Source organism: Meleagris gallopavo, chromosome 1, assembly GCF_000146605.3.
Source record: "Meleagris gallopavo isolate NT-WF06-2002-E0010 breed Aviagen turkey brand Nicholas breeding stock chromosome 1, Turkey_5.1, whole genome shotgun sequence".
NCBI lineage: Eukaryota > Metazoa > Chordata > Aves > Galliformes > Phasianidae > Meleagris > Meleagris gallopavo.
The window spans coordinates 10,812,953-10,837,592 of record NC_015011.2 but is presented as its reverse complement, the minus strand read 5'-3'; the positions used below and the strand labels follow the sequence as shown (position 1 = coordinate 10,837,592).

Here is a 24,640-nt window from a genome sequence, read left to right as displayed (position 1 = left end):
GGATCATAGTAGTCAACTCTGACCTATGCAGTTGCCATGGTACAAGAGCATATTACACCAGTCCTCTGGAATCTGCCTCCAGTTAATCTTACACAAAGCAGCTGTTTTCTGAGCAATTTGGTGCTTTGAGTTTATAAACGTGCTGCAGATTAAAAAGTAGTTTTGTGTGATAAGGGAAACAAAGCAGCATTCTAGGTAGGCATGTTGTTACAAATCACAGCTCTGCCGAGGGAGGCTGAGCCCTGCCGTGGGAGCAGCATGGCACAGCTCTAACCATTGCTGAGCTGAACTGAGCCTTACAGCTCTTCTTCTGCCCCCACTAAGTGCTACTCCTCTGTTCCACAGCAAGCTGACAGCTGACGTTACCGTTAAGATAGCGGACATAGATGCAAGCCTCTCAACCTTAGCAGAGAAGAGCAATAGCACCGATGCTGACCTGAGCGCGCTGGAGACAGATGCCAAAAGCCTGGATCGTGTCGTGAAGGAGCTGGCAGAACAGCTAGAGTTCATCAAGATCTCTGATGTTCGGGGTGAGTGTCACACAGAGGGGGAGAAAGCAGTGGGGTGGCTGAAGATCTAATTAGTGCATGGTTTAAAATCCCAGGTTAATCTTCTAACATGTAATGAAACTCAGTTCTTAGAGGGCAGCTTCTCACTCTGCATTAGTGGAGTTGCTGATGCAGCAGAGGTTCTGTTTTGCCCCCTCACCCCTTCCCTCTCTCCCTCTGTGCATCGCAATGCCGGCTCGAGTTCCTGGGGCACGAGAACTTCAGAGACTTCAAGACTTCAATTAAATACATTTTAGATGGGGGCACAATAGTTGGAAGCGAAGCAGATTCCAGGATACATCTGCATCTTTTGGTTGCTCTTCCCAGGCTGTTAAATTCTGTTTGAAAAACTCCCTGTCCCTTTGTGACAGGAGCACTCCACAAGAGCCCAGTTCTTCCCAGGAGAGCAAACCTTCGTGCCCACTGGGATGGCACCATGCCAGGCTTCTGTCACGGTCAGAGTTTGCTGAGAGAGGCAGGCCGCTGAATTCTGGGGAAGTTTTGAAAGCTGACCTAATTCCAACTTAAAGTATTTATTTTTTAATTTCCTGCTTTGCAGGAAGTCCGAGGTCGTTTCCAATGAATGTAGGGTTTCACAGAATGAGGCAAAAAGGTTGTAGGAACTGGGGAGTCCCTGGCTTGTGGCACTGTGTGGAGGAGAGCTGCTCGGAGGTGCAGAGTGTGGCTGCTCCTGCGGGGTCCCTCAACCCTCCCGGGACCTCTCCAGCAGTTATCCAAAATGGATGCTTCCATAAATCAGAGTCTTTCATCAGAAAGTTGTTTCCTGGGAGAGCTCTGACCAGTTTCCAAGCAGTGACTCCACTGCTACTACACCAGACATCTATGCAGCAACAAGAAGTAATGGCACATGCAAATCCTTAGAAAATAGAAGGTTGCCCTGTGAACCTAAAAGGTTGGGTCTCCATTCACCCTCAGGGCCTAAGTCAGTTCTTGTGTCAGAGAACGGCTTAACTTTAAAACCAACAAACCTGACACACTTTCAACCAAAAAAAAATTTGAGTGTTCAAACAACAGGACAAATTTTGTCATCCTTACAGTAGCACAGAGTGCAGCTAAAGAGGCTGTTGTTTGCTTTGACTTGATGCTAACCCAGATATGCCATCCGCTAGCCTCCACGATTTAAATTACTCCATGTTACTTAACCGATTTCTGAGCGGCTCTGTCTGATTTCTGCAGGAGCCCTGGACAGCATCACCAAGTATTTCCAGATGTCCCTGGAGGCAGAGGAAAGGGTCAATGCTTCCACTGTCCACCCTGACAGCGCTGTGGAGCTGTCAGCGCAGACACGGCAGGAAGTGGAAGACTTAATCAATGAGAAGGAGGCCCAGTTCAAGGCTAAGCAAGAGGAGCAGTCGCGCCTCCTGGATGAACTTGCCGGCAAGCTGCAAAGCCTGGATCTTGCCGAAGCATCAGCAAAGGTATTTGGCTGAGAACTGCTGGGATAAAACCTACAGCAAAAAGTTGGACTTGTGAAGAAGCAACAGGCAGGAAGAAATTGCCTGTTGGCAGTGAGCAGTACAGTTTGTTCCTTAAAAAAACATATTTCATTGTTGATGGGGTATTTGTGGGCTCTAAGATAGCTATAGGTTTTCAGGCATCAGTCCTTTATGTTGTTCTCCCTCTTGCTTCTAGAAGCTCAGCCCTGACAGAGCACCTTTTCAACACATCCTAAGCCAAATCCCTTTGCTGTGGGCAGAGCTCTCATGTGCAGCAAAGTTTAGTGAGTCCATTGGACCAAGAGCCAACCTCTTAAATTTCAGTTAACATGCTTGCTTCTCCTGGGCTGCTTTGTTTTTGCAGCATTTCAGAGTACACGCCATGCCTGTGCAGTGCTCATGCTCACGCTGCCCTCCTTGGTATTGCCACACTCCCACCATTCTGCTTGAAACAAAGCAGAATTTACGGGGAGCTGGAGTCAAAAGGGCACAGTCCCTGTTGAAGCTGCCTGCTCATCTGTAAATACGATCAAGGGTGGTTTTCTCTGGGGTGAGGCAGGGTGTTCCTTCAGCTTCCCTTTGAAGGCAGCCGACTGCATTCAGAGAACAATCCCACTTGAAGTCCCACAGAAGGGAGAGCTCATTAACTCCTCTGGACAAGGCTGGGCCTGTGTTAGAGGATGAAGTCTTCACACAGTGAATTGTCCTGGTCCTTTACAATGACAACCACCCACCCCAGTCCTGTCTCCTTTTCCTTGGGGAGAGAAGAAAGAGGAATCTTTTTGTTTAGTTTCCCTGCCCCTACATTCCTGCCTAATGTGTTCTTGACCAAAAATCCTGGTTAGATGTTATCAAAGCAGTAAACATTGAGTTAGTTGCTTGGAGGTGTAATCATGGGATGCAGAAACAAAATCTTTTTGCTTTCTAGCTACTGTTGGGTTGCCTGCCAAACAGGTAAGAGGGAATCCATTACAGTTCACAGGAGCCAGCTGCAGCTAACTTGGCACAGTCCCTCGGTGTTCTCAGAGAGATTCTTGGCTGAAAGTGCATCAGTTAGTGACTATCCTTTGGCATAAGGAGTGGGGTGGAAAGGGAAAAGAGCCTCATAGGAGTAAAGGATTTTCCATCTGGCTAAAACAACTTCTGATGATTTCATTATCCAGTTGGCCACAATAGTGGATAAGCTCAGTAAAAATTGCCAATTAGAGTACTTTTACTTTAAAAAACAACAACAAAGTTGGTCTCTTCTGATTTCATTATCACAAATTGGAAAGTGCTGTGACAGAACAAACATTTGACGGAAAGGAACGGGACAGCTTTTCAAGAGAGATGAAGAAGTTTCCTGTTTGGTATTTTATTTATTTTCCTTTGCTCTCCCCTAGGTAGCAAAGGAAAAGAGCTTATCCTGTACAGAACACGTTCTTCTTTTTCAAAAAAGCTGCTTGGGCTAGCCAGTGTTTCCTCCAACAGTAGTAAGACTGGCTTCAAACAGAAGGAATACAGGCAGTAGTAGCTTCCAGCTCGTAAACCAGAGCCTGAAGGCAGCTTTCTGGTGAAGCTGACAGCAGACAATGAAGGCACAGCTGCCCTCAAGCTACTCCAGCAGCTGGGAGCTGGCTAGTTGAAATCAAGTTAAAGGCAGAGAGTTGTGGAAAGGATGTAGGAGGACTGACATCATGCTGATACGGACCTGATGCAGGAAGCGTCTGCTCTACGTCAGTATCGTTTGCTATCATAGAATATTCCAAGGTGGAAGGAACCCATAAAGATGGTCAAATGTATTTAGTTGTGCTGTGGTATTTAGGATGGCAACCCCTCACGCCTCAGCAATAAAAGCAAGGCTGTGACCGCTGCCCTTGTCTCATTCACAGATGTGTGGCACTCCAGTGGGAGCCTCTTGTGCCGAGTCAGAGTGTGGGGGGCTGCACTGCCGGACTGCTGCAGGGCAGAGGAAGTGTGGAGGACCTGGCTGTGATGGGCTGGTCACTGTCGCTCACAACGCGTGGCAGAAGGCCATGGACTTTGACAGAGACATCCTCAGTGCGTTGGCAGAAGTTGAGCAACTCTCCAGAATGGTAATACATAAATCAATTGTTGCAGTAAAAAAAGAAAACAGAAATCTTACAGTGGTAACCCAAGTTTAGACCCTAATTGACAAAGTATGTGCCTGGTTTACTTCACAGTCTTTCTTTGTAGTTGCGTAACATCATCAAACTTGTAAAAATACTCAGACTTCAGCTTGCTGAAGTAAAGTTTCATGCGTTACTTCAAACATTACCATGAATTGTTTAAACTAACACTGGTGGTGTGGATCACAGCCATCTCTTAAAAGCGTTCTGTGAGTTTTATGAGAAGAAGCATTTCTCATTACTGTTACCTCTGCCTCCAACTGAATTTTTGTTGTAAATCAGGCCTGAAAGCATACGCAAATATGCAGTCAGGCCCTCTACTTTCTTCTCTTCAGGTTTCTGAAGCAAAGCAGAGAGCTGATGAAGCCAAACAGAATGCACAAGAAGTTCTGCTCAAAACCAATGCTACAAAGGAACAAGTGGACAGAAGCAATGAAGATCTGAGAAATCTGATTAAGCAGATCAGAGACTTCCTCATGCGTAAAAACCTTAAACTCACATTACCTTATTTCTGCATCTGCAAAAACTCTTTTTCTTTCTTTGGCACCATTCTCCAAGGGGTAACACAATAGTCATCATCCTCCTCTGGCTCTTTTCAGCCAGATTTAGTGAGTATGATGAAATCTGGGAATGAGAAAATCAAGACAATAGGAAAGAAAGACCGATCTGTAGCCCGTTGTTTCATTCCTTTCAGCTGAGACCATTGTTCTTCTCTAACTTGCCAAGTGCGTTCCTAAGTTCTGGCCAGAACTGCACAGTGCTACTAAAGGGGAGGACAGTCACGGTTAGAAACTGTGATGTTTTCTCCACGTGAGATAACGGGTAAAGGTTAAATGAGGGCCCCTTTTCATTGTTGAGTGGCAGCATGGCAAACCCATTCCTCCTGTTTGCACAAGGCTGAGTAGACTGTTAGCACAAATACATTTATGTGCAGCTGTTGGCTTCTCTTCCTCTGGGTTTGCAGCCCACCCCAGCCCTGGCATGGGGTAGCTGATCACTGAGATCAGCAAAAGGCTTCCAAGAGAATGATGCTAGGAGGAGGGCCTTTGTGCCTGCTGGGCCTCTCCTTAGAGAGAGGTGTCACCTACAGAAGCCTTTTTAATAGCCTGATGTACTGCAGTGTGGAGGAGAAAGCTTTTTCCATGATTTTGCTTCTTGAGGGAGCAGGTGGACAGAAATGTTGAGTACTGAGACCTGACAGCAGGAAGCTTTGACTTACACCTATGACATTTCTGCCTATCTGTAGAAGACAGTGCTGACCTGGACAGCATCGAGGCAGTGGCTAATGAAGTGCTGAACATGGAGATGCCCAGCACCCCCCAGCAGCTGCAGTCCCTGACAGAAGACATCCGTGAACGTGTGGAAAGCCTTTCTGATGTCGAGGTCATTCTGCAGCAGAGTGCTGGAGACATTGCAAGAGCAGAAATGCTACTGGAGGAAGCTAAGAAAGCAAGGTATGCAACCCCATTTTGCATGAGGTATTTACTGTCACAGACAACTGGAATAAGACTTCATTTCACTCTACCAGGAAACGCAGAGTTTACTTTACCACAAAGCAGATTTGCCATTCATTGACTGTGGGGCAAAAATGGCCCTTTGCAATGACACTGCAAAGTAAAAGCAGTTTTTATGCTAACCTAGTTTTGCTCCACAGCAAAGGTGCAACAGATGTTAAAGTCACTGCAGACATGGTGAAAGCAGCACTAGAAGAAGCTGAAAAGGCTCAAAATGCAGCTGAAAAAGCCATAAAACAAGCTGATGAAGATATTAAAGGAACTCAAGACCTGTTGACCTCAGTAAGTTATTTCCAAGTACGCTTTAAGATGCATTAACAGGAACATGTCTGATATTCAGAAACCAGTGTAAGGATGTCTTGATGTCTAAGGAAGGCAAATCAAAGACTGCACTTAGAATGAGTCTAAACCATTCTGGCCTTTATTATATAAACATCTGAGTCAGAATATGACATAACTGGAGGCCTACACACTCTTAAAGAAAAAAGGCTTTTCTCACCCCATATCATGCACCACTAAAGTCACACAAGTAGGATCGTAGCAGGTGTGCCAAGATCCCTATGAAGTCATACATATCAGTCCTTTGGCAGCAGTGCATTGGCATAACCACGCTATCTAAAAGTGCCATTCACTGCAACAGGAGAAAACTAATGCTAGATTGAAGTAGTAATTGCTGTAATTCTGTCAGATAATGTATTTTCAGGCTTTAACTCATAGCTCTCATGAGACTATAGTGCTAATTCTACCCATTCAGTTTGGGCCAGCTTCAGAGATGGACAACTTCAGACAGTTAGCATTATCATTTGATAATGAACTTGTGAACTTCTGTTTGCAGATTAAGCAACTCTTAAGCACGTGTAATGCAATCACATCATTCTTAATGAAACTCCCTAACACTTCTGGAGATCTCGATGTACTTCATCTTAAAGCAGTGGGCTCTTTCACCCCAATTGCAATTGTCCATTTTTAACAAAAAAAACGCTTCCTAAATATTAGATCTATTGTTGTGGCCTATTGAGTGGATCAGAATTTACAAGAAATCTTGTATGATATTCAGAGTCTTTTGAAGATGTATCTTTGTCCCTCTTTCTGTTAGATTCAATCTGAAAATGCAGCATCTGAAGAAACACTGAACAATGCCACTTCACGTCTGCTTGCACTTGAGAGGAGCGTTGAAGACCTTAAGCAAAAGGCTGATACAAATTCAGAAAATGTGGGCAACATAGAAGAAAAAATTGCTTCTGCAAAACAGAACGCTGAAGAAGTTAAACAGGTGAGAAGTTTGGGAAAGATAGTAAAGGAGAGCCAACAAAACCCACCCTGGGATTGGGTAGGTGCTGAATTCACTTGATCCACTTCATTCATTGGCCGAGTGCTGCTGATAAAAAAAAAGTGCTTAATGCACTTACTGCAGTGTTTTTTACTCAATCTGTTACTAAATGTAAAGAGAGAAGCATTAGGAAGTTGTCAGGTTCAAAAATAGTTGCAGAAAATACGCCTCACTACCACTTGTCAGCCTTTCATAGATCTCTTTCTGTCCCTCAGCTTCACTGTCTGTCACAGGTCAACTGGCAAATAGAGATGGAAAATAAAATTTATACAATGATGTTCAGGCCAAACGAACCCTAGTTGGGCATATACGGAATCAAGTGGCAAGAATAAATCCTTAGCTCACTATAAAACTAGTCTCATTTCTAAATATCAGAGATGCAGAATTCACTCTGACCACATGGCATAATTCCCAGTGTCTGCTATACACCTTCGTAATACCGAAAGAATGTTCATTAACAAAACACTTGACAAATCTGCCAAAGGAAGTTTTCATTGCTCCAGTCTTTTGGCTGGAATTAGCCCATCAGTCTCGAGAGACATTTTCTGCTAAGAGGAGTGTATTATCCATCAAACAATTATTTCCAAACACTAAGTAGTATTTCAGGTGGTCATCAGACCCCAGAGGGTTCTAGTACTGCTGCAGGCATGCTTACTAGTTGAATTCATTTGTGGTGTAGTACTCCTTAACCTCACAGAGAAAAACCACAGCTGAGAAGTGAACCTGATGTCATCTCCAGTACCCTGACCTTCGAGAGCCAGGCAGCTGTTCTTACTTGAAAAGGCAGCAGTGGTGTTCCTCCCCCACTGTCCCATTGTGTCAGGGGCTGTGACTTCCCCGAGCTCCAGAATTGTGTAACTGCAATCCATGTTGTGTTACTGTTAGAGCTGTAGAACAGCCACAGATGTGCAAGAGGCATTGATGAGGATTCACACCGACTCTTCAAATCTTGAATATTAACAGGAAATCCCTCGACCCTGTTGCTGCTTTTGTTACCTGAGCTGACACTGCTCTCCTTAGCCCGGATATTGGGCAACTCCTTCTGCATTGTCTTTTGAATGACTCCATCTTGTGTTTGTATCTGGAACAACAGGTCCTCGACACCGAGCTGACCAGCAAGTACAAAACCGTGGAGGATCTCATCACCAAAAAGACAGAGGAGTCGGCTGACGCGAGGAGGAAAGCCGGCATGTTGCAAGAGGAAGCGAAGGCATTGCTGGCTCAAGCCAACAGCAAGCTGCAGCTGCTCAAAGGTAAGGCTGTTCTGAGGAGGTAAGGTACTGCTGTACAATACAAAGCACTATCGTGCTATTAAACCAAGTGTTCGTCAGCAGCAGGAAAAGAAAAAAAAAAGTTAATTCTTTGGTGCTGAAATTTGAACAGCTTTTCTTATTATGGACACAACATAATCATGAATCATTGTATTAAAGAGAGCAAAAACTTGAGAGAGACAAACTTCTGGTATGGCACCTACCACTGCTCAGAGCATCACTGCACAGAAGAATTAGAACACAAGTAACCACGATTGGTCAGCAACACCAAAAGCAGTCAGACTCCTGACAGACAACCCAGAATGCCATCTGCAAACAGTGTTTCCCCTCACACACCCTGGAATGCAATTAAATCAAAGGGTAATGAGGACACAGGAGTTCCAGCTTACAGATGAATCTAACACGGTGGCCAGTTAAAGCTGACTGAAACAGGAGGGGGCAGTCAGCCCATCACCACCAGAGAGGAAGCAAGGTTTTCCTTGTTTTTGCCAGGCTGGGAACCCATGCTTCCCCTCACTTGTTCCTGCACAGCTACAATGATTCACTGAATATTTTGACTGTAACAAGCCAAAACTTTTCACATCAACAGAAGAGCCTCCTAACAGTAGGGAACAGCAGTTATTGTCAACATGAATCAAAGCACACCTTTTGCACTTACAGAAAATTACTTCTGTTGCTTTATGTCCCAATACTAGAGGAACAAGAGCTGCCATTCCAGCCTTTGCTGGAGTTTTTCTTCCACAAGATAATAATAAAAGGTAGCTTTTCCATAAGTTACATTTGATATTTTATCACATTAAAACATACCTAATTAAGCTGTTTTTCCTCTTCCTTTGCTGACAGAATTGGAAAATACATATGAAAACAATCAAAAAGTTCTGGAAGATAAAGCCAAGCAGCTGGTGGAGCTGGAAGAGACAGTTCGCTCCCTCTTACAGACAATCAGCCAGAAAGTTGCTGTGTACAGCACCTGCTTATAAATGGGAGCAGGAAACACTCGTGTTCAGGATGGGTTTTAACAAGTATTATACTAGTTGTTTTTGACAGTACATTAAGACCTGATAAAGTGAACAGGTTTGATATTGACTTCTAAGTCACAGAACCAAAGAGAAGTAACTTTCTGACACTGAAAATAAACAATACTTTTGTATCACTGTATGTACTTAGTATGACTCATTAAGTTCCATGTTATTTTCAGTAGGTGAAACTAAACCTTGAGTTTCTGCAAGTCTCGTTTTTAAACTAGCTAGAGATCTCCTAATAAAATACTGGCTCCAAGTACAACATTCTAAAGAAGAGCTCTGATTACTGTGAAGTATAGGATGGTAACTGAGAACAAAGCAGTAAAAGAAGAAATACCTCCCCTCTCATGGTTAGCTGGCACTTACACCATAGTACTCTACAAGGGATGTTTACTCTCTGCATGATAGTGGTTTAAGCAAGTTTCATTTCACTGAAACACTTCTGATTTATGAGGTAGGAATAGAGGTCAGCACTGGGGACATAAGTGTGGTGTACATTTTAAGAACCAAATTTACATAGTAAGCCATGGTTGAATGGAAAAAACCACCTGTGAAGTTGACAGAGCACATAACATGAATCAGTTAGGGAGCTGTACACACACACACACGTTATTGAAGCAGCACACTGAGGCTCCCTATCAACAGCTTGTACTGAACAAAACACATATAGGAACTTAAAAAAAAAAGCTAGAGTGATATCCAGTTCACCATAAATTGCATTAATTTTAAGTTCCATGTTTCTGTAGAACAGTGCACCTTCAGCTAACTGCTCAGTCCTGCAGAAATTGTTCTGCAGTATTCACAGTGATGTATGCATAAGTCAGCATTCCCAATGGCAGCGTGCATTTACACACACTGACTGCTTACTGACGTGAGAAATATGTTTGGGTAAATACTTTTTGATCAGTAATTAACCTCACCTTGACCAAGGACAGCAGAAGTTGGTCTGGGCAACTACAGCACAATGTAGCACCACCAGTGCAAATTGAAGAGCAACATGTTTAAGTAATTTTCCTCTAGGTTACAAATGCTAGAGCAAAAAATCCAGCACAGACATTGATTACCACAGCAGCATCATACACTATTTCACTGCCAGTTTGCTCAACAGCTTTTTACACCTGCAAACTTTGAAACACTCAAACAATTGCCATCAGCTCATTTACAGGGAGCTTAGTGACATTTCTATCTTTACAAGCTCTCAACTAGAACAGAAACTGCCAAATCATAGAGTGATTTGGATTGGAAGTGACTTCAAAGCCCACCCAGCCCCAACCCCTGCTGTGGGCTGGCTGCCCCCCCCAGCTCAGGCTGCCCAGGGCCCCATCCAACCTCCAGAGCACCTCCAGGGATGGGGCACCCACAGCTCTATGGGCAGCTGTGCCAGGGCCTCACTCTGAAAGTGAAGAATTTCCTCATAATATCCAATCTATATCTTCCCTCTTCTGGTTTAAAACAATTCTCCTTCCACCCGTCACACCACTGGCATGATGAAAAAGGACAATACTAGCACACACTAAGATTCTCTTCAAGGCAGAGATTCTAATAAAATGGAGTGGCATCCTGCAAAACAAGAGAGCTACTGGCATTGGGCATGTTCCCTTTACCTGGTATTTGTTTGCTAGTCTTTTATCAACCTACACTAACTGTTGGACACTAACAAGTCAGCAAACAAAACCCAAGACGATCCTCCAGCAACATTAAATATTTATTAAGCTCTCTCGAAACAGAAGAGACACAAAGAGAGCGCAAAATAGAAAACAGGAGAGAAAGAAGTATGTCTGAACTGTATGGAGAGCTGACAGTGCAGCCCTTACGTGTGGAAGGTGCAGAATAACCCTCACATCATCACACTTAACAAGCAAGCGAGGCTTCACTGCCCAGTTTTATCATTTCAAGGTCAAAGAGAGTTGGACAATGGAAGCTTTACAAACAAGAAGTTAAGTAAGAGCAGTTTTCCTTCAGTCTTTCATTTCTCCATCAACACTTGATTTTTTCCCCAGTGAGTTTTCAATATGAAAACATGATGTGTGGAGAATCACACATAGAGTGATTTTATCTTAAAAAAAGTCAACAAAGTATTAATCAATTTACATAAGTCCCTCTTTTCCCCAAACCCTAACCTTACTAGATCAAAACTAACTCTGGTACTCATACGTAAGTAGGTTAAATACTTTGTTAATCCTTTCACAAGGAAATATATTTTTGTGCGGAAGTGACAGTGGCATTTTAAGTGCCAGCATTCAACTGCTTTAGTCTATCACTACTTCAAATAAGATCACACCAGGTATGCTGGACACCTGTACAGAGCTGTGACCAGCACACCTGATCATCCCATGCAGCAGCAAAATGTTTGGTTTTGAACGAAAGAGTTCTGTCAGGCTGTTTTTCTGCAACATTCATGATGTAAATAAACATGGAATATTAAGTATTTAATTTACAGAGACTGGATAATTCCACTTGTTCCAAACTCTACTTGTTTAAATATCTGATGTCTAAATGAGAAGATTCATTTAATTCAATCCTAAAGTCCTCAAACTCGCCTTCCACAAGGGCTCGCAGTCCGTTTTCAGACGTGCTACGGATGTTCAAAGAACTGCTCTTTCAGTTTAGAAGTTGATAGCTTTGCCAAAAGATGCTGCTAGGTTAGCTTCCCTGAAGGCTTCTGACACCGTCTGCAGAGAACAAACCAAAGGTACAAATCATTAATATTTATATGTAGTCACAGCACGTCTGTGCAACCCCTGTGTTCAACAATTGCTTCAGAAAAAACTTACTGGATGGGCATGGCAAACTCTGGCTACATCTTCACACGATGCTCCGTACTCCATAGCAAGGGCTGCTTCATTGACCATTTCACCAGCACCCTGCAGTTTAATGTTTGTAATTAGAACAGATCTTTGTGCAATTGTCTCACTTCTTCTGAATTGCTAATTAAGAAATACCCAGCGTGTAAATAAGCATCTTTTGTAAAAAGAAACCATACTATGACGTGTTTCAGCTGTGTTCTTGTGTCAGTCCTAAGTACTCTGTCAATTTGGTGGCTAAGCTAAGCTGAGCTTAAAGTTGAACATAACGCCAGAACAGAGTACTTGCTCTCTCACTGCTGAGGTTGGTGCAAAACCTGGGCTTTGTTCCACACGGGAGCAGTCAGATACTACCTACGTTCTGATTCAAGGTACTGTACATTATCACTGCAGGGAAAGAAAAAACCCACCAAAAAACCCCCAAAACTTTAAGGCCCTCCTAGAAAATTAATCAGATAACCAGATAAACTGAGGTCCACTACAATACTGCAGTCTCATTTTCATTAAATATTAGTTGAATTGTAGGGAGTTAACCAAAGAAAAATATCTGGATAGTTGAAAATGAAACAGTAAATAAGTAATTATATTTTCAGAATTAAGATAAACAATCTTAAGATTTCTCGCCTGCCCCTTCCATTTACTGATTAAAATTACTGCCTGGCTCACACTGCTAAAGCTGAGCTGTGCTCTCTTTAGAGAATGTGATGTGGATTTTCATCAGTGGCTGAGTCCAGACTCGGTGACTGCAGCATAAGGCTGCCAACTCTGCAGCAGTAGAGAAAACCAGAGAAAAAGGAAAAGCAATGGAAGAAAACCCCAATCTGTTCAGCCACCCCAAATTCCAGAATTTGAGTCAGTTTTTGCTGTTCTCTTGAATATTTGGCAATATTCATAAAGATGAAACTGTAAGAGACTGAATAACCCTCGCATTTTCAGGGAATAGAAAAGAAGAAGGAAAAAGCTGTGTCCACTGCCAAAATAACAGTAAAACAGGGATGTGAGCAGGAGGGCTGTCAAAGAGAAAAAAAAAATAATCAGTAAATCCACGCAATTTTGTGAGACAAATCTTCCTTTTTACAAGCACCACGTGGCACAATGAACCACTCGTAATGCTACCAAGACAGCAACACACTTGACAATACTTACTGCGCCTAAGATGTGCGCGCCCAACATCCTGTCTGTTGACTTCTGACTAAGTATCTTCACCATGCCATCCGTGTCAGCGTTTGTCTTTGCTCTACTGTTTGCAGCAAATGGGAATTTCCCAATTTTGTACTCTACTCCCTACAAAACAGATACTTGTTACTGACACTGAGTTAACGATCGGGAAGCTCAAGAGGAATGATGCAGCCAGTTGGATAACGATAAAAATAGGCCTAATGCAAAACTAGAAGGCACAAGAGACGTGCACAGAACAACGTATGAAAATAGCAGGTATAAGGAAGTATCAAAAAAAAATAGCACAGAAATGGTATTAACTTCACAAAACAGAAGTTATTAAAGAGGACTGTGATCCTTTGTGAGAGTAGCATGCAGGAAGGAATCATTCAGCCATACACGCGACGCAATGAATTCAGACAGAGAAATTCTCCCATGAGAAATAGATAGATAAAGCAACAGTCATTATCACACCATGAAACCACATCCAAGACAGAAAAGGAGTTTTGTCCAGAAAGAAAACGGTGTACCTCTTCTTTCAGCTGTTCTTCTGATTTGCCAACCCAGGCCACTTCGGGGTGAGTGTATATGACAGAGGGCACGCAGTTATAATCAATGTGAACTGCACCTCCAGCCATCCCTTCAACACACAGAATGCCTTCATCCTCAGCTTTGTGGGCCAGCATAGGTCCAGCAACTACATCACCAATAGCATAGATGCTATCACATCAATGAAACAAAATTAGATACTGTTTAAAAATGTACTAGATACCTCAGCTACCACATGTAATAGTTTAAAACATGACTGGAGTTTTCTGCAAAATGAGGTTAAACTACTGATGTGCAGAAGAAATCTGGAGACTACAGAAACAGTTTCCACTGAATGAGCACACTTCAAGAACCACTGCCAGCACATCCTGACTTTCAAATTACAGAAATTTAAAAGGTTGACTAAAAATCCTCAATTGCTGAAATAAACATAAATTGAGTTTTTCTTTCAGAAAAAAGCTATAAGCAATTTTAAAAGTGTCTTAAGTTAAACTTTTAAAAATAGGAGTCCTGCTTTAAAGAAAGTAAAAATTACTACTTACTTTGGAATTTTGGTTTGGAATCTGTTATTGACCGGAATTCTCCCTTTCTTATCAAGTTCAATTCCAAGGTCTTCAAGTCCTAGATTTTTTGTGAACGGACGCCTACCGATGCACACCAGGAGCACATCACAAGTTATGACTTCTGCCTTTCCACCAGCAGCAGCTTCAACACTACAGAAAAACAAGAAGAATGCTAAGCTGTAAACCTGTAGTACTGCATTTTGCTGACTAGTGATTAATATGATCCAGATAGTGACCTAGTGGCTGAACCTGGCATCCCAACACTTGCCTCTAGTCTATCCCCCACTTCTTCCTTGCAAGACTTGACAAATAGGAGAGGAAGCAAGGGCCAGCAACTCTTACTGCATTTGTTAACAACTCCTGGATACAGAAATTCAGGTTATGCATCTGTTAACAAGTAGCACAACCTGTTAGGAGCAAATCTGTACAGCAAAACATCAGTGCTGAGTACACAACATCCAAGTTATTTATATTTCAGAGTAAGGCAGAGTCTCAAACTTTCTCCTGGCCCAAAACAGAAGAACTGTTAGCAGTTGCCTTGCATAAAGTGCATCCCTCAAGGGCATCTAGAACAAGTTCAGTTTGCATCCAGAGTGCAATAACGAACCAAAGAATAAGCAGGGTTAATTAGGAAACGTGCTTCAAAAGCATACTCCTGAACCTAAATGAAACTCTAAGCAGAGAGAGACTACAGGAGAAATCTAGGCACTCTCAGTCAGCAGTTCACAAAGGCCCAAATCTAGGACTTCTCCAGTGGTGGAGGACAGACTACCCTGAGCTATGGACATACAGCAGATACAATTCCTTGTATTGAGATTCCAATGAAAAAGGCATTTAAGCTTACGTTCATTAAGAAACACTATACATTTTCTTACAACTCAAGCTACAGCTTATGCTACCGGTCTGCACAGGGAATATGTTGACAAGAAAAGCAGCAGCATATAGGTACGGACATGGACAAAATTTGCTGTATATTTTTCTGTATTAGTTGTTCACTTAAATCTTCAATGGGCTCAAATCATTAAAAACCAGTCTGAGACAGTTTCATTTATTTCTAATTAAAAGTAATCAATCTTTACAATACTTATTTAGGGACAGGGAAGAAAGGACAACATAACTCTCCCAATATGCACCAAAGTACTAATAACAATATGAATAATCACATTTATGTTAATTATACCAAAAGCAAAGAACTTCCACAATTTAGGTTTCTCACTAAAAACCACTGGTTTTACACCAGCACACCAACCCAAGCCAATGGAACCTCTCCTATATAAGCAAGCTTGACTTCAATAAAGCCAAAGTTATGAACACACTAAGTTAGAATACAGGATAAAAATTAAACTCCATTGAAGAATTAAGTTTCACTTCTTCCCGTTTCAATAATATCAGAATATTTTAAAAACAGGTTTGAAGGACTGAGCAGGACAAATACAACCTGTGTCCCATTGGTTTTATGGGAAATACTTACGCTACATCAATTTTCCCATCTGGTTTCTTGGTAGCACCCGTAACTTTGGTGTTTAGCTTAAACTTAAGTCCCTGCTTCTGAAGAATACGTTGGAAGTTTTTAGAGATCTCCATGTCAATTCCCATTCCACCAACATGGCCCATGAACTCCACAGCCGTCACATCCGCACCGAGGCGCTGCCAAACTGAACCCTGTGGTCACAACAATGTACTTAAAGGAGAACTTTTTTGAGGGAAAACTTCAGGTTTCTTTACTGCAATATTTAGCACTGAGACTGGAAACTGCAGAAGAGGGACAACGGATAACAGCAAACTGATCAACGTTTAAAAACCATTACAGTGTAGGATATATCATACAGCCTTACTGAAAAGATGGATTTATCACTGCTTGTTTGCATCCCTAATGCTTTAATGATTTAACTTATGGAATTAAGCTTTTAAATAAATACTTAAGAAAACAAACAATTAGGTATATTTTAGGCTACAGGCATAGAAAATTAAAAATCGAATTGGAATGTAGCTCAGAAAACTCAAAATAAGAATTCTATAGTGCCCTCATACCAAACTAAAGCAAAACAATAATGAGTTACAGAAATTTTATGCAATAGAATATAGCTGCTGCTTTTGCATTTATTTATAGCCATAACCACTATCATCACCTTCCCTAAAACCACGTACATTCATTCCATTTACCTCAGAAGTTACCTACACCCATCTCAATAGTATTTATCTTCACTTACACTTGCCCTGCTCAGTGACCAGCAGGCAACTGACCAGTGGCAGCTTAGGCAATCACTAAGGAGGTCTGCAGATTTTCAGGCAGTTGCAGACCAGCAAATACAGTTTTTATACTATGGAGGTATGAGGCAAAAGGACTCAGACCTTCAGAGTTAGGCAGGATAGAAAGTCTTCACTCCTTTTGTTATCAGACACAGTGCTTGCAATTGTATCACAAAATATTTTGGGGATTAACTGCTACATGCAGGTATTTAGCATGGTTTCAAGTTTATTTACATTATAAGAGGAAGTTCTCTTATCTATATAAAGAGCAAACTTCAGTGGAAGTTAAAAAACCAAACCCCAAACTACACGCAAAGCCTACACATTCCTCTCTATTTTCTCCACTTAGCTAACCAGCTGCAAGAACATTGACCCAAACACTTCCTAGCTTCTAAGGTAAGAACAACAACAAAAAAAGCTGGCATGCCATTAAGTGTGAGAATTCAACAAAACAGGCTAAATCACAGCAACAACATCAAATACAGTGAAAAAGTAACAGTTACCTTATAAATAAAGGACTAAGAGGTTTAAATATTCTCTTACCAGTTCCACACCAATGACTCCTGCACCAATGACAACCATCTTCTCAGGGACTTTTTTCAGGGACAGAGCACCAGTGGATGACACAATATTATCTTCATCAATCTAACAGCAAAGAAAGCCACAAAGGGAAATTTACAATCTCTTTTATACATCATATGAATTCCAAACAGATGCAAAAGTATTATACATTAAATTATGTGGTTATTTCACACTGAAAGAAAGTAGCACCAAAATTTCAAATACGTACAGTGATTCCAGGGAAGGGAGCAACTTCTGAGCCTGTAGCTATGAGTATGTTCTTTGTATTGATAACTTGTGTGCTGCCATCGTCTTTGGTTGCAGTGACTTGGTTTTTGCCAGTTATTTTCCCAAATCCAGACACATGCACAACCTTTAATAACCAAGAACACAGTAAGTTAAGGTTCAAATTACTTAGATAGGTTATGCTACACTTAGAATCATAGAATCATTCAGGTTGAAAAAGACCTTAAAGATCATTGAGTCCACTTAACGTGAATCTCAGCAGAGAGAAGCTGCTAATGCAAACCTTTGCATTGGCATCCAGAACAAATCACAAAGTCAGCACTGTTCTTTTAAGTAACCACAAGAACAAACTGTTCATTTAAAATATCTTAGAAGTGAAGCATTCAGTCTGCCCTTGCCAAATCCCTTGATCAAATAAGTTTAAGTGGCAAGAATGTGAGAATGCAAAAAGTGACATAAGCGAGAAAAAAAACACATACATTTACTTCAGTAAATAATCCCAACTAACCTTGTTTTGTTTAAATAAATGAGCAATTCCACCTGTTAAGGCCTTCACTGCACCGCTCTTCTGCTCCATCATCTTCTCCAGATTCAAGCGGATTCCTGTAACTGAAATTAAAAAAGCTTCAGTGGAGCATTCCGCTTTTATTTATAGGAACTAACCCACAGTGAACAGCTCTGACAGGGAGATGCCCCAAACGCCCCATTAAACATTAAAGGTTATGTTCAACAATTGCTATGTTACAAAGCAGTATTATTCTTTTCAAGTGTAACTTCTCCAGCCAGTAATCACATCCTAAATCTGTAGCTGGCAGAGAAAGGATATTGGTTGCAAGTCAACAAAGCTTCATGACCAACTTTCCTACAATTATAGTAGTCAAACCTGAACCATTAACATTCATTTCTTGATGGAAACCATTTAGTTCAATAGGCACCGACAAGTTGCTCTGCACACTCACTTTCAATTCCTCTGCTAGCAAAGTCTTTTCCATGGGCCAAATGATACAGATGTGAGTTGTTCAGCAAGGCCTAAAACACACATACAAAAATGTAAATTGAGACACACAGATGCAATTGGATTTTTTACCAGAATATTTTTAAAAAAAAATGAAGTTATTTGGAAAACAACCTCTAATAAATCCGACATTTGTATTTTAAAAGGAGTATTTCAAACGTACCAATTACATGCAGAGAGTAGTTAAGATCACTCCTACACTTTTTGCCCTTTTCACTAGAGAAACTGGAAATGATACCGTTGAAAATAAAGAGGTAGGAACAGACTTTAAGCAAAGGAAAACAATAGATGGGCTATGACTCAGTAGAACTTCCTTATTAACTCAGAAGAGAAAATTTGTCAATAAAAATACCAGGAGGATATAGAAAAGCTGGAGAAGGAAAAATCTATACTGAAATCACTGTTAAATTTTAGCCCATGTAAACATCAGTTAAACTGTGTAGTGAGTTGTGCTGAAGTCATTACAACTGTACAGCTGGCAGAGCTGAAACTAGATGCTTTAGAGCCAGTTCAGATCACAGGCTTATCACAATTCAAAAATAAAATTAGAACAGTTCCTTTTTAAGTGCATTTAAAGATGAGCAGCTTGAAATACAGAATCTCCAAATGGTAATTTGATTAGAAACTGCAATATAAGAAGGGTCTTGGGAAGAAAAGATTACACCTTTTACTACAATCATCATCACAACCATGAAACTGTCAACATCCTTCTACAGCGTACACAGATTGAATTCTGAAGAGAGCACAATACATTCAAAGACTACTTTGACATATCTGCCTTATATACACACACTTAAATCAAACTACTACTGCTGGACTAAGATAATTTCATTTTTGTCAATAGGAGCAACCAACTTTCACTCTTAAATTTATTTGCCCATTTTATCTGTCACAGCCCTGTGATAATCCAAGACATCAACCAAAGATACAGTCCCTGCAAAGGACTTCAGCAACTACCAAGGAAAAAAGAAATTCATGTTCAATGTATTTTGAGTGACTTTTTTGGAAAGGAATATCTGAATATTTGTCATTGCTTCAGCATATGTACCCTACACAACCACTTCATAAGAAGTTTACTGCCACTGGAAAAAATTCTGAATAGCACTCAGGTTTAGCCGTGGCTTCAGAACTGCTTTCAAAAGAACTTCAATGGGATAAAACTAATCAAAGGCTCAAGAAAAATCACTTCAATAGATACCAGCAGAGTGCCAAACTTGCACAGTCGTGCTGTGCTGATCTACAACTCATTTTTTGAGTTTTTCTTCAGTATAAATTCTGAGTTTCATCAGATACGTTACTGAAATGTCTAGGTAAAGTGATCCACTACTTTTCAGAACTTTGTACTCCTTCTGTACTCTGCAGTATTTTCTCCTAGGCTGCTAACAGAACCTCTATCAGCAAACAGATTAGAAAAGCAATACTGTTAGGAGGAACCTTCATAAAAAAGCTGTCTGTTACTAGAGGCAGCACAAAGCTGATTACCAATACCTTCCTTCACCTGCTGAGTGTTAATGAGGAACGCTTCACCCAGCAATAGCACTGTTCTTATAAAGCTCTCGTTTCAGTTGCTTAAAACACAATTGACAACATCCAACATAACATCCAACATTTGGTACTCAGGAACTTCTTATTTCTCCTTTCTTTCGAAGCACACACCCTTTTCTCTCCCCACTGACACTACTCCACACAAGCACCACCAGCCTCACTTTTCAAGTCATCTTTTGGAGGCAGTAAGAATACTATTTTTAACTTACACGACTATTTCAAGAGCTTCTACTGCTGGAGTGAGACAGTTATCTTCAGAGCACAGCACATCCCATCAAAAAACTGAATTTTCATTGGTGTCTCCATCATGAATTTGAATTTAGATTCACATTCTCTACCTCTAGTGACTGAACAAGCAGCAACGAATCATTCCTTTACTCTAAGTGCAACATCCTAGACAGAACTACAAGTATACTGAAAATAAAAGACTTTAAGACAAAACCACCTTAAACTGTATTTAAATAGCATTTAAATGCTGAATTTAGTTAGTGGTTACCACACAGACTTGCCAGCTCACCGGAGAGCAGATGTGTCTGCATACACCTCTTCTATCTCTCTTCCTCTCATTTAGGAAACCCCACAAAACATCGTTTGTAAGCAAAACATTCCTACTGAATTCATAAATATTGCAATCCTTTGTATTACTTTTATTCATGCAAATCATTTGGTCGCAAGTTATTTTTTTAAACAAAGTATGTCAATCTTGGAAAAAGATAAGAAGAAGTTTTAAAGAGATGCATGTAGGAGCTGTTTTTACTGGAGTTATGATAAATAATGAACCCTTACCTTTGAAGGAATACATCCAACATTCAGACAGGTTCCACCCAATGTTTCATTTTTTTCTACACAGACAGTCTGAGGAAAAAAAAGGAGGGGAGAGAATTGTAACCTTTTTACAGCAGCAAAAAGAAATGTCCCTTCCTTCTTTGATGAGCACAGAACATATGCACGAAATAAAATCTCTTGGTTTACACTCCAAGGAAACAAATTTGCAGAGAAGTGATTCCACAGATGAAAGCCTGTCATCATTTAACTTGCTGCTTTTGTGGGATGCAGCAGTGACAGTACCATGAAAAAGAGGACTCACAACATCAAATCAAAGAACCACATGGAGATCAGCTGATCCCCATCTACCCCTCTTCCTGTTTTAAGCACACAAACACAGAATGATCCAAGTGCTTTAACAGCTGCACTGTGGATCAAACAGCACTAGACCGCTCTCACCTTTACCTGATAAGGCTTTGCCTCATCCACTTTAGATTAACTTCACTGACAAGGCCAAGCAAAGTTGTTCCAAAGCCAACACTCAAGGAACCTTGTTGGCAATAACACGGGGTGCTGTAGTGGTGATACAAGGTTTTAGCTTGTGCTAGTAGAACTGAAGGTTCAAATTCAGTAATTCAATAGAGCAGCTTCAGGTTATTCCATAGATGACATAACTACAGAATGCATCTACTTGCCAGTCTCACAAAAGCATCTTGTTATGTTCCTTGGGGGCAGTGTAAACATTTGAGTTTCTTTAGCACCTACCGGTGATGCATGCAAGCCTGCCCAACCAATTCTAAAGAAGGAATAAAAGCTGTTTGCCAGAACAAAAAAGCAGAAAAAAAAGCACTTTTTTTTTTTTTAAACCTTCTGCTATATGGTAACTTATTGCTAGGCAAATATGTGAAGGTCTTGAGTAAAGTGTTGCTCCAGGGAAAGCAGGCTTCTAGCTACCAAAAAAAAAAAATCTTAGAAGAAAGAAATACAAAACGTTGTGGCAGATCATATAAAACTCAACTGAAACCTGTAGCAATGACCAATTTTTCTCCAGGACCTAGTAGCCCAGTGACAACATATGTACATACATATATATACACATCCATATGAAAGAATATTTATTAAATCAAGACCAAAAAAAAGTCTGACATTTTAATTATCTGCACTAGGGTCAAAAGCAGATGTAAAACTTAACTGACTCTCAAAAAAATTCTACTTTTGGTACTATCACACATTAGGCTAAAATATACTCAGAGACATCTCTGAAATCCAGCTGTTGGAGGAATAACCAATGAGGGACAATACTAAGAACTACAAAAAATTGAGGCTGAAGAGACCTTCTCTAAGAAGCCACCCAGCCAAGTTTCCTTCTTCAAACACAGTTAGCATCAAAGTTGTCTCAGGTGGCTCAAAGGCCTTGACAAGCCAAGCTCTGAAAATCTCTAAGGACGTAGGCTACATGCAATCTGGACCTGCTCCAACATTTCACTGAACTCTTCTTGGAAACAGGAGCTCCTGTCCTTGCCAGATGGTCTCATCACCTTGGTTTTTCATGAAGTCCTGCAGTCTTACTTCAGAGGCACTGGGATATACCAGCCCACAGAGTACACTTAACAATGCCTTCTCAGATTCTGAAGTACTTCAGAAAAGAAAGATGCAATGCCAGAAGAGTAATTTGGTCTTGGGTTAAGGAGTCGAGAGAAACAGCAATCCTTCTGATGACACATTCATGAATGAAAGTGAAACTTATCAGCACACTAATTTTCACTTCTAAACTCCCAAATGGCCATCAAATTCCTCCAGTGGCACTAGGAAATCACATCAGCTGAGCACTGCTTTGGTACCTCCTCTCTCCCCAACAGAATCATTGCATGTTCTATGTTGTGGAGTGGTTGAAGAGTGATCAAAAGGTCTCAAAAGGTCTGCTCTTACCTTAAACCCAAGCTGAGCTGCTTTGATTGCAGCAACATAACCTCCAGGACCAGAACCAATAACTGTGACATCCGCATCAACTGCAACAGGGAACATTAGTTACTTTTTCAATAATTAAGACTTTGCTGCAGGACCAATTTGTTCTTGAAATTATTCATATTTCAAAATGTCAAATAATGGAAAATTAAAAAAAAAAATTGCTATTAAAATTTAATACTAGGAATTTAATACTAGGAAAATTACACTTCACAAAATAACTTTCCAGACAAAAGGAAAAGTTGTGCAGAGGTATTTTACAATTAAAGGGAAAGTTTTAAGCTTCCCAGGGAAAATAATGTAAAATGAAATTAAACAGTCATCCTTCCTGCTATAAAATCTTTAACTTCAGATGTCTGAACAGTTCATTTAAACATTTTAACAATGCAGTTTCTTCTGTTTGGCACAAAAGATACATGAGCAGTGCATGCCATACGATTATTAGATTATACTGCAGAAAATATGGCTGAGGTAAACTGTGCAAGCCCTATCGATTACAAACACAGAAGATACTATGAACTTTGTACCTCATTTGTTTCTAGTAATCATAACTTCCTCTGCAATGTTAATTACTGCCACTGTTCTTACATTATAAAGTTCAGCTTCTATTTATGCCTTTAGTTTGACAGTAAAACTGACATATAAGCGTTTCTCATAGAAATGGCTCCGGTTATAAGGAACCTCCAAGCCCATTCAGTTCCAGGCTCCTGCCGTGGGTTGGCTGTTCTGACTTACTTCTTAGAAATGTCTGTGCATATATATTTGTTCAGCTTATTTTTAAAACTACCTCTAACGGTGTTTCAAAATGGATAAGCAAATAAAAGCGTGCTCTGCGGGGCTTTAAAGAGGAAATGGGGAACAGTGTCTGGGGCTTGCTTGGGAAACACAGTACTGGCACCCGTTTGCAGAAGGCCAACACCAGGCATTTGTGATTGCTGCTTGGTGCTGGATTTGCTTTCATGCCAGTCTGACTTTGCTCTTATTTTATAGATACTATTTGTCAGCAATAATTGAAACACAGGTGATCATCGCTGTGCTCTTTAAGGCTTACAATCATAGAATCACATAATAGTTTGGGTTGCAAGGAACCTGAAAGCCTCAACCCCTGCCGTGGGCTGGCTGCCCCCCTCCAGCTCAGGCTGCCCAGAGCCCCATCCAGCCCAGCCCTGAGCGCCTGCAGGGATGGGGCACCCACAGCTCTATGGGCAGCTGTGCCAGGGCCTCACCACTCTTTCCGAGAAGAAATTGCTCCTAATATCCAACCTGAGCCTCCTATGGTGCAACCTCAGGCCGTTCCCTCTCGCCCATCACCGTTAGCTGGGAGCAGAGGCCAACCCCCACCTCAGCACAAGCCTCCCTTCAGACAGCAGTGCACAGCGATCTCCACCTGCCCGCAGCAGCAGCTCCCGGTACCGCCCGGGCCATCCTGCGGGCCACAGCTCAGCTTTCCGTTCCGAGAGCGGCTTTACCCGCAGTGAATTACCTTGATCGGCGTAGCTCCTCTGCGGCACGGCACAAACTCCCTGGAGACCGCGATGAACTCGATCAAAATGGCTCCTCTAGAAGAGAACAAGCCACGGCTTTAAAAGCTGAAGCTCGACCTCGAAGAAAAGCAAACACTGAGCGACGCACGGAACGCGGCCCCGCAGCGAGGCCACGGCGTGAAAGCGAAGAAGCGCGGCCGAGCCCAAGCGCTCCGCCCGCCCAGCGGCAGGGGGTGGCGTGAGGAAAGCCAAAGCCAAAGCCAGAGCCCTCCGGTTCCTCCCCACCCGTCTCCCGCCAACGCCGTACCCGAGCGAGCGCACAGGAGACGCGGCCCCAGCGCTGCATTGCTGCTTCTGCTGCTGCTGGCCCAGCCCGCGCCCGCCGCCACCCCAAGGACTCCGCGGACTCGCGCAGGCGCACCGGGAACGGGCGGCTGTACGGGAGCCGCGAGGGGCCGCCTGGA

The 24,640-nt window shown here is 41.7% G+C and overlaps 2 protein-coding genes across 2 annotated transcripts in view; one reads left to right on the top strand and one right to left on the bottom strand.

Moving 5' to 3' along the window:
* The window catches only part of LAMB1 (laminin subunit beta 1), a 39,959-nt gene extending 30,016 nt beyond the window's left edge, over positions 1-9,943 (top strand). The window contains exons 23-31 of the mRNA XM_010722160.3: positions 346-530; positions 1,746-1,987; positions 3,877-4,080; positions 4,470-4,614; positions 5,381-5,588; positions 5,789-5,930; positions 6,745-6,921; positions 8,072-8,231; positions 9,093-9,943. Of these exons, the coding sequence (XP_010720462.1) occupies positions 346-530; positions 1,746-1,987; positions 3,877-4,080; positions 4,470-4,614; positions 5,381-5,588; positions 5,789-5,930; positions 6,745-6,921; positions 8,072-8,231; positions 9,093-9,229 (1,600 nt within the window). The 3' untranslated portion in view covers positions 9,230-9,943. The remainder of the gene's footprint in view (positions 1-345; positions 531-1,745; positions 1,988-3,876; positions 4,081-4,469; positions 4,615-5,380; positions 5,589-5,788; positions 5,931-6,744; positions 6,922-8,071; positions 8,232-9,092) is intronic.
* A 1,185-nt stretch (positions 9,944-11,128) lies between these two features.
* On the bottom strand, positions 11,129-24,622 carry DLD (dihydrolipoamide dehydrogenase). Its single transcript, XM_010722061.3, has 14 exons — positions 24,484-24,622; positions 24,176-24,251; positions 22,657-22,736; positions 20,749-20,817; positions 18,362-18,431; positions 17,911-18,011; positions 17,386-17,529; positions 17,139-17,240; positions 15,817-16,007; positions 14,325-14,495; positions 13,764-13,953; positions 13,222-13,359; positions 12,046-12,135; positions 11,129-11,943 (listed from the first exon to the last, which is right to left on the bottom strand). Exons 1-14 carry the CDS (start codon positions 24,520-24,522, stop codon positions 11,878-11,880), a joined length of 1,527 nt encoding a protein of 508 aa, XP_010720363.1. The 5' UTR covers positions 24,523-24,622; the 3' UTR covers positions 11,129-11,877.
* Between the last annotated feature and the right edge of the window lie 18 nt (positions 24,623-24,640).

Coding starts and splice junctions, on each gene's coding strand:
- DLD (XM_010722061.3), bottom strand. CDS start 24,522: ATGCAGCGCTGGGGCCGCGTCTCCTGTGCGCTCGCTCGG. Junction 20,818..22,656: donor CAGCTCAGCTTGGGTTTAAG/GTAAGAGCAGAC, acceptor TTTTTTCCTCAG/ACTGTCTGTGTAGAAAAAAA. Junction 18,012..18,361: donor TGCTAGCAGAGGAATTGAAA/GTGAGTGTGCAG, acceptor TTTTAATTTCAG/TTACAGGAATCCGCTTGAAT.